At 37.1% G+C, this 10,411-nt stretch overlaps 1 protein-coding gene across 4 annotated transcripts in view; it reads right to left on the reverse strand.

The window, feature by feature from the left end:
- afg2a (AFG2 AAA ATPase homolog A) overlaps positions 1–10,411 on the reverse strand; it is a 153,468-nt gene that overhangs the window by 96,807 nt on the left and 46,250 nt on the right. For 3 of the 4 annotated variants that reach the window (XM_060893313.1, XM_060893314.1, XM_060893312.1), the window contains exon 15: positions 1,637–1,801. The exons of the other annotated variant lie outside the window; for it this stretch is intronic. In XM_060893313.1, the coding sequence (XP_060749296.1) occupies positions 1,637–1,801 (165 nt within the window). The remainder of the gene's footprint in view (positions 1–1,636; positions 1,802–10,411) is intronic. 4 annotated transcript variants of the gene reach the window in all.

A 10,411-nucleotide genomic window follows, 5' to 3' on the forward strand; every position in this document is an offset into this window, starting at 1 on the left:
TTTTTCTGTACTACATTTGCAATCAATAATAATCACTTAATAATAATAATCACTTGACATTCAAGCAAAATTGGGTTTTCCCCCCTGCAAAAGTTCTGTTTAAGAATGCAAACTCTTTACATTAAGATTTTTTTGAATAACAATGAACTTCAGCATTAACATAAGTAGTTTCACAATATTAATTTGTTTGTTTAAATATTAATAAAAGAATAAAAAAAAAATTAAAAAAAAAATAAAATGTTTATTTAAAGTCAAGAAATTTGCTAATTAACTAATTACAGAATTGTAGCCAAATGTTTTTAACTTGATTAACTTCCAAGGTGTAAATATTACAAATATATATTTTTTAGGCTCTTAAATTTTTAAGTGGCTTTGTTTTGGTTGATTTTTATTTTTCTCTATTCTGGAAATGATAAGCAGACTACAGCGGTAAAATGGATCGTCGTGCTGGCAAAATTTTTTTTTATTTTATTATTTAACATTTAGAGAAGGAGAACTTTTTAACTTGATTAACTTCCAATGTGTAAATATTACAACTTTTTTTTAGGCTCTTAAATTTTTTAATTGTACCAATTTTCAAGCTGTACATTAAGGTTCATAATTGTTTTTGTTTTTTCAATTAATTAAATAATGTCAGTTAACAGAACCTAAAAACATAAAACCCAAAAAAGACAAATATATTCGTAAATATATATTCATATGTGGACTGGTCTTCTATATTACTTTGTCTATACCATACGCAGAAATGTGGATGTCTAATTTCAGTAAAAGGGCAAGATATTTATGGGGACTTCCTGTCGCACTCTTGAGCCTCTCAATCGAAAATCTGTTGTAGCCAAAATTTGTAATTTAAGCGTATTTTACTACTTTTCTCTCCCTATTTCACACACACACACACACAAACATGGACAAGGAGATTTGTGCAAACACATGTTTTGTTGTTAAAACTGCCAAATCATTGAAGAAACGCGATGTAGTGTTGAACAATCTGAAATTGCTCAAAACACAGAGGATGCTGAGTCACAATTCGCGCACACGCACACACTCCCTCTCCGTCATCCTGACATACACAAACACACAGTCAAACAATGGTGTTTTTGTACACGAGAATCACGAGGGGCAGAGTAAAGAGCAGCATCTCTCTCTCTCTGTACACACACACTCACACACACTATCAATGTATTTAAATGGCAACACCTTAACTTGTCTCGCTATCTGTCCTGTGTTTCTATCTATCTATCATTCGGTCTGTCTTTACCTGTCTGTCTGTCCCTATGCGCATCTGTCTGTTGGTCTATCCATCTATCTGTCCATGCATCCTGCTGCCTGCCTGTCTATCTATCTGTCCATCAAACTGCCAGAACATCTGTCCCTATTCATTTGTGTCCAGTCATCTAACATTATAAATCTGTCTGTCTGTCTTATCAATCCGTTTGTCCATCCTTTGTATGTTAACTTAAATTTTCACCTATCCATTCATCTACCTGTCTATCTCTCTGTATATCTACACATCTATCCCTCCTACCTGTTCATGTTGCTCGTTCTGTCCTAATGTCCTTAGCTGCAGTAATAACTTTGAAATAATACAAGTTACAGAAACATTTAAGACCTGCCCACAGCCTTTGTAACCTCTGACCTCTGCTCCTGAGTAGCGTTCTGTTTGAGTCACAAGGTACTCCAGGTCCACGCTGGGATGCACAGGCATTTTATGAAACTGCAGACTGAAGATTTCTCTCCTAGTCGCTGCATCGGGTAGAGGAACGTACACGATCCGATCTAAACGTCCAGGACGCATGAGAGCCTGAGAGACAGATAGAAAGGCAAAGAGACATTTATTATTATTGGAGTGAGACAGATTCAGTTCTTGGTGTTTATGATGCCGATACAGTGAATGGAACATGCTTCCTCATATCACAGCAAAAGGTTGAAGGTCCTCCTGCAACAGCCGACAATGAAAACAACTCCAGGAAGTGGAGAGGAAATCATTGCTGCCCCATGTGAGCAAGAGGTCTCTCACTCTGTCCAAAAAACACACACTGGTTGTGTGTGTGTGTGTGTGTGTGTGTGTGTGTGTATATGTGTATTACATCAACTGCCTGGACTCATTAAAACACTCCATCTGCTCAAAACGAAAACACACATAGATTGCATGCACATCTCTTTCTCTCTCTCTCTCTCACACACACACACACACACACACACACAGCTGGTCTGCTCAGTTTTAGCAGAATCTATGAGGTGACCTACATGGCCAGCTGGTAGGGTCTGTAAACCAGCACCTGTGTGTGTGTGTATGTGGGTGTGTGTGGCTACAACCTATAAATGTCACACCGGATCCATGAAAATGTGAGTCTGTGTGTGTGTGTTGTGTGTAAAAGTTTAGATAAAATAAAAGAAAAGGAAGAAAAAGGTTTTTTTTTTTTGATCAAGTAGTTTAAATGGTTTTCAATCTATGCTGCAAACAAAGTAAAACCAAAAATAATCACTAAGGAATCCTATAATCACTTTATAATCACTGTATAATTATGTAATAACATAATTAAACAATTGCTTTCCTGGAATACGACAGGTGAACACGAATACAGAGACGCAGCTCGAAATTTTCACTTTACCTCAGTGCCTTGAATGCGGTATAACAGTAGAATTGTCACCAAAATAACTTTTTTCTGTCAGGATAGTATTTTGTACAAGTCGACACATTCTGTGACGGTGGAAATGAGACGTAACGGTCAGGAACGTCAATGTTTTCCTCAAACGTGTTGGTAGATTACTAAGAAAAGCCTCAAACTACTAAAATTACACCGTAATTACACTTAGCACCGGCTAAACAAACATCGCAGTTCAGTCACACAGAGAAGCATCAGTAATGTCCTAATGAACTCTGAATATGATGTATTCGTATCATTGTTGGGATATTTGGGCCTGACTAAGGACTTTCAAACACATACACACACACACACACACACCTCTTCTGGCAGTGGTACTGTCCATTATAAACAACAGGATATGAGATCTCCTTCAAAACAAGCACAGCATGGACTTAATGTGCCATCCACACACACACACACACACAAAATGTGGTGAATGATGAAACTGAGTCATTGAAAGATCCAGAGACACATCCGCTTCCTCTGTAGCATGAAACCAAAACATTAGACTAGTGCCAAATACACACACCAAACATTAAGTGAGTGAGTGTGTGTGTGTGTGTGTGTGGGTTTAGGACTAGACATTTTGGGCAATGCTATTCTGACAACAAAAGAAAACAATAGCAAGAAAGAAAGCGAGGAGGAGAGATAAAGACAGAAAGGAACAGTAAATAGTAATTAGCAGTACTGCTGCTGGCCACAAGCTCCGCCCACCTATTCACAAGGACACGCCCATGACCAAAATGGAATTCCGCCCTTTTAAAAGAGGCCAGGTAGTCGAGGTCACTCTCTGTTGCCGAGGACAACCTGATCCCGGCGCCCAGCAACAGACCTGCTTTTAGTACAATGGGTCAGTTTACAGCAGTATTGTGAAGAGGACACACACACACACACCTGTCTGCCAATGTACAAAACACTGTAATTTAGTAACTGTGGGTGTGTGGAGACTTAAGATGGTGAGGAGAAAAATGAAAAAAATCACTCTCTCACACACACACACACACACACACACTCAAAGGGACTGAGTGCTGTGTTTATGTGCTTTACCTGTCACCATAGATACTTATTATTACTGCCAACATTTATATCCATGTCTCTCCTTCTCTTTTACACACACACAGTATTTATCTACCTTATGATCAGTTACCCGTATGCACCCATGTCCCAAACTCTGTGTGTGTGTAACTGTCCATGCAAATGGGTAATTAAACCTTGTGTGTGTGTGTGTGTGTGTGTGTGTGTGTGTGTAGTTAAGACATTTACAGCAGCCTTAACTGTTTTATAGATTCCCCTCTAGGGGTTAACCAAGGGCCATACTTTCACTCACACACACACACGCATACAAACACTGTCTATAACTATATCTCTATAACCATGGCAACAATAGATAACTCTTTAGAATAGACATCTTTACATCTTGTATTTTCATCTCGTCGCTCGTCTTTCGAAGTCAGCTATCGGATTGTCCACTTCAAAAACACACCATGCTCCGTTCAATTAATCTGTCTGCAGCGACACACATTATCTCTGAGGAGCTCCTGAGGCAGCCGAGCCGATATGATAACACACTCCCACACACCCACTCCCTCTCCCTCTCTCTCTCTCTCTCTCTCATTCATCCTGATCCTCCTCGCCCTTCCTGTCTGTAGAGGCTGCTTTATGGTGCTTTGTGAAGATAACTGTAAATCCCCTAAATGAAAGAGTGCACTTCCCCTCCCCTGCACAGGTAATGAGTATGTATACAGCAGAATGAGGGGGAGAGGTAGTGAGAGAGAGAGAAAGAGGGGGAGGGAGAGAGAGAGAGAGAGAGAGAGAGAGCGAGGCAGTGGAAGACAGAGAACAAGGGGTGGGAGGGGGGGGAAGATGACAGGCAGGTATTAAGATTCAATTCGAAACAGGAAGGAAGTTGAGAAGGATGTGTTGAAACAGGGAGGGAGAGAGAGAGAGAGAGAGAGAGAGAGAGAAAAAGACATTTTGCACATTATGTTCATGCTGAGAAAATATTCAGGTCTCTGACATCACTTTGATAAAAGTGTATGCTTTATTATTGTACAATGTTTGTGTAATGCATATCCTGTTGAGGTTGTGTGCGTGTCCATGTGTGTGTGCATGTGTGTGTGCATGTGCGCGTGCGTGTGCGAGAGATTTACGAGGTTTCATAGGAAGGCTAGCTAGGCGTGCTGAAGCAGCTGTTGGCTAATTGAACCCTGGCAGTCAGAGAGATTTATACCTCTGTCTCTGTGTGTGTGTGTGTGTGTGTGTGTGTGTGTGTGTGTGTGTGTGTGTGTGTGTGTGAGGTGTCCAAAAACTGCCTGTTTGACACACCAGTATGAGCTTTCATGCTATCTGATAAAACAGAGACTGACACAGAGTGACCTCAAGTATTCTTTTTAGGTTGCTATCAACATCAGAAAAAAACAACCAATAAATGAGGCATGTTTATCCAGGCATGTTTATCCAATGTTTTATAACATTTAGATACCTACTGTACCTTTTATAAAGGTGTAAAAGAATAGAACCATGAATTATGATTAGAAGTACAAGAAACAATTGAACAACAGAAAAAAATCTAATCTTAAAAACAAAAAAATCTAGCAGTAATTCATAAGAATAATCTAGCACAAATAAGAGGATCACTGAACACAAATAAGAGGATCAAATTCAGTGTCAATACATTTAAGAGGGTAAAATTCAGTAAGTGAAGACCAAACACAATGATTTAGTAAAGATAATTCAGGAATTTAAAAACAAGCAAATCAGTTGGCAAGATTTCGCAACTAAAGATTTTGCAACTAATTCACTAATGTCAGGTTAGTGTAAGTAAGGTTAAGGTAAACATTTAGAATTGAATGAGCATGAACAGGTAAAATACAGTATCTAAAAAGCATTATGATGTAAATTTCAGGAAAAAAAAAAAGATTAACCTACTATTGGAAGGTATAAAAAATAAATAGATTAATAAATCACTAAACACAAAGCATTACTTAGCATCACTAAGCATTAATGAGGTGTGTAAACAGTCGTACATCAATTCAGTAGCTAAATTCAATAAATAAATAAATGGCACTGGTGATACGTAACATTCAGGAGCACAAAAAGAAAGTTTATCATCAGGAGAAGTGTAAATTGTACTGTACTGTACTAATGATATTGGGAGTTGCGACATCAGCCTATTACAGTCACTTCCTCTGTTTTACAGGAAGAGGGTCTGCTTACATACGCCTGACCTTGATAACAATCCTGAAACACAACACCACATCCCGATCTATTTCTGACTCCCTTTTACTGTAAGCACCACGCAGCATCCGCTCACTATGTATCCGACTCACGACATGGCTAGCAGAACAAGAAAGAAAAAGAAAGAGTGTATATGTATGAGAGAGAGTGCGAGAGAGAAAGAAAGAGAGAGAGAGAGAGAGAGAGAGAGAGAGAGAGAGAGAGAGAGAGAGAAACAAAATGTCCCCATAATAATAAATATGCAAGTTAATTGTGCTTATTGGAGACATTTTGTTGGTCCTCATAAAAGAAAAAAAACTCTGAGCCTGAGAGAGAAAGAGAGAGAGAGAAAGAGAGAGCGAGAGAGAGAGAGAGAGAGAGAGAGAGAGAGAGAAAAACAAAATGTCCACATAATAATAAATATGCAAGTTAATTGTGCTTATTGGAGACATTTGGTTGGTCCTCATAAAAGAAAAAAAGCTCTGAGCCTGAGAGAGAAAGAGAGAGAGAGAGAGAGAGCAAATGTCCCCATAATAATAAAAATAAAAGTTAATTGCACTTATTGGGGACATCTGTTTGGTCCTCATAAATAAAAAAAAAAAAAATAAATAAAAAAACTTAGCCTGAGAGAGAGAGCATGAAAGAGAGAGAGAGAGAGAGAGAGAGAGAGAGAGAGAGAGAGAGATAGTTTCTGATATGTTTATAAAGTCCCAGTTGTTCCCATATCATTCCAACCAGGTCCTGTTTTATCTCTCCATTTGACACTCATCGGCTGAAACTGCGATGCAGTCAGACCAGCCACTTAACAGGCAGTTTTGAGGAAGTCTTTACAAGTACAACGTATAGAAATATAAACACAAAGGGGCTAAAAGAAAATCTGTGACTGTGCTTATGTTATTCTCATTCATCATACGACAAATACAATTGATTTAATTTACACCACAGCGCTGGTAAATGTTCAAGAATTAGATTTTTGGAAATGTTGATTTATTTTCTATCACAAAGGCTAGTTATTCCTAACGTATTGACGTTGATGGATGGCCCAATTAAACTAGTGAAGGAGTTTCCAGTGTCAGAAATAAAGCTCCAACATTCTTTCGGATGGAGAAATTTGTAACTTTGTGAAATTAAAATGCTAATAAATAGACATGCAAAGGAAATACTGTTTTAGACAAAACTCTCTCACATCACTCCAGCTTTGCGTATTTTTCTATAACAGCATGTCCTGTCCTTATACAATCAACTCCATAAACTTTTAGAAATTTCTTATATACCAAATAGATAAAAAATGGAAAAAAAAAAAAAAAAAAATTCTGATTAATAAACATCACAGCTCTGATAGTTTCTGAGTTATCACTTTTATATTCATTTTGCATAGTAACAAAAAACAATCATTTGTAATATCAATTTCTTTAAAAATAAAAAGTTTGCTTCACAAAGTCTCGTAAATGTTTATCAAGTCCCACCTAAGTCACTCAAATATGTTAATTCATAAGGTAGCTATGTTAATAAATAACTAATACGATTACAAATAGTAACATCTGATTCCCTACAAGTATCTTCTCAGTTTATAGCAGGTTATATAACTCTAGGTTAATTTTTTTATGCCACAAAAGTAACTGTTACAATGACATGAAATTTTAATCCAAATATCAGAACATGCTGTAATCGTTATTTTTTTTCTCACAGTCTGGCACAATTGTTATTGTCCCACATCAGATGTCACGTCGTTCGTTCTTAGGTCTTAGATAAAGAATATGTTGTTTTGCTGTATAAATGATAGCATCTTTTTTTTTTTTTTTTTTTTTTTTTAAGAAGTTAGTATATTAAGAATAAAGCTGGAAAGTCCGGAAAATACAGTAAGCATTTAGCACGCAATTAAAAGATCCTGCAGCTTATCTAGAGCCGGATGGTGAGGTCGGGGTTAATACTACACTTCGCACTCCTCCTGTCTCTGTCTCTCTGTAACACATCTGACTGTCAGTGAGCCACACCTCTGATTGTATAACTACTCCGGATGGAGGTAATTCCCTTTGGCCAAAAACACCCTATAAAACATGTGCACGCACACACACACAGCTTTTTTTCTTTATGAGGACTAACCGAATGTCCCCAATACACTAAATCATCATGCATTCCTTTTATTATGGGGACATTTGGTCTGCTCCTGACTGTCACACCAACACACACATTTTTTCTTAATGAGGACAAACAACTGACCCCAATATGCCGTAATGTCCTATTATTATGGGGACATTTGGTCCTCGCTCTCAAACACACAAAACACTTTTTTTTTCTTTATGAGGATCAACCAAATGTCCCCAATACCCCAAATTACCATTTGGTCCTCTGCACTTTACTTCTACAGAGGACCTTTTTCTTTATTAATTAATCCTTTCTCTTTCCCTCTCTCTTACACACATAACTCAGAGAGTGCGCACACATTTCTAAAGATAGACATACTGGTCTTTAACACCCTAATGTCAAACTTGTAATGTGAGTCAAAACAAACTCCGGATTCGGAGAACCCCAGCCCAGTCACACATTCATATACACTTCATGTTTTTCATTCCTGCATGTTTTTATTGCTTACTTTCTGTAAACAATAGTGGTGAAGTGAGACTAAGCAGTGATAGTGTGTGTGTGTGTGTGTGTGTGTGTGTGTGTGTGTGTGAGTGAGTGAGTGAGCTGAGCTCTGATTGGATGACAGCAATCACACCTGTTCCTGAACTATCAACTGTTCAGCTACGGATGTCAAACAAGACGTGATGGCTTCAGGGAAAGAATTTATTTAATCTACCTGTACATTTATATGAGTACACGCCACCTGAATAATCTAGGCTAGAAACAGGTTAGGAAAAGACACCAGACCAGGAAGTCAAGAAAATCAAGAACTATATTTTAGTAATCATGTAAATCTATTGAATTTGAGAGCAAATGCATGCATCAGATTCTCTAAAGCTAGAAATGGTCTTGTTACAAGCAGCACCTTTTATTTATGAACAGAACTGCAATACTTGAACATGCCTGGACTTGTCAGTGAGGAAACTGCGAGGTCAGAAGCTTTAACTAAACAGCAAAAACAAGCCTAGTTTCAGTGAGGCTCAGGGTCATTCAGTTATGCAAAAACATGTCGGACATGTCGTGCTATTGGCTAGAACTTTATATGTAAAGTTTAAGAGAAATTTTTAACTTGGTCTGCCAGTGAAATATGGGCCTTTGCTTAACTCAAGAATGTTCTGTTTGTGAAAAGTCATGGCTACTGAAGTTGATATTATATCCTATTCTGCTTCAAACCAATTAAAAAAGCAATGTTCTTGCAATAGTACAATGTTTCATTGGCTCAATACATCTTAATTTGATCATAATGTGTGCAATTAGAACTTTGCAGGAACTACTGAGAAAAAGTAGCTAGTTAAAGCTAGCACTGTTTCAATTTCATTTTGCCCAGAATCTCAGGAAAGCATACAAGTGTCCTTCGTGTTAATGCCATGTTCTTGGTTATAGGACACCTGAAAGTTTCAGACAAAACTAATGCTAAACTGACTGAAGAGCATTTTCACAAATCTCGTACCTTTTGTTTTGGTATTGGCAGAATTGCAGAAGTTTATGTAGCTTGTTTATGCTGACAGCTGGCTGGCTAGTACTTGCTAGTGCTAGCCCTTAAGTCTAATTTGCTAATAATTTACAAAACAGAAGAAGTGCAGATGTGTTTAGTACCAGAAATGTATCTACTGTTAGGTTTTTAATGCTATGTAAGACATCAAATTAGCTGTTGTCAGTAAATAACCAAAGAACCCAACAGAATAACTTCCAATTTCGCATGCTGACGAATTAGAGAGATAAACATAAGCGACTAAGGAAGTTATTTAGTACCGGAACAAAGTAAACAATGCCGCCCCCCCAAACAAAATTTAACTTTATATATTTATATATTATATTTCAGTTGCTACATTATTATGGTGTGTGTAAGAATTTAGAAAAACAAATCACCTTGTGAATTTCTGATATTTTCTAGCCTTTGTAGCACTGAAAACTATAGGATTGTCTGAAAGGACAATTGTTTCTCTTTTACATGTGTCTCATGCACGATAAGGTTAGCTTAACAAATTAAAAAAGAGAAAATTACCTTAAAATTTGATGAAATTTGCGCTATGAAACCTGCTAATTTTGTTTAACATGTAATAAAAAATACAGATTATACAAACACAAAGAAGAAAAACATCATGTCAAACGTTTATATTCAAGTTTATTCATAACCTACAGGGATTTTATAGCAATTTTCTGACAATATGGTCATGCTGTCAGGTTCTTGTATCCCAGCCATGGACTTAGATTGCATTATCAGGAATTGAATGTTTATCTTCTGGGCTTTTTTTTTATTATTAATTATATTTTTTTTACAGTATGTGATCTAAGTATCTTTAAAAAATTCTGAAACATTCTCCAACTTTTTGGGGTCAAACCGTTATTATTCTTGCTGTTTTACGATAAATTAGTCAGACATAATGGGTATATCCAGTCATTTAAACATCTATAATAACGCT

This window comes from Tachysurus vachellii, chromosome 18 (assembly GCF_030014155.1).
Source record: "Tachysurus vachellii isolate PV-2020 chromosome 18, HZAU_Pvac_v1, whole genome shotgun sequence".
NCBI classification, from domain to species: domain Eukaryota; kingdom Metazoa; phylum Chordata; class Actinopteri; order Siluriformes; family Bagridae; genus Tachysurus; species Tachysurus vachellii.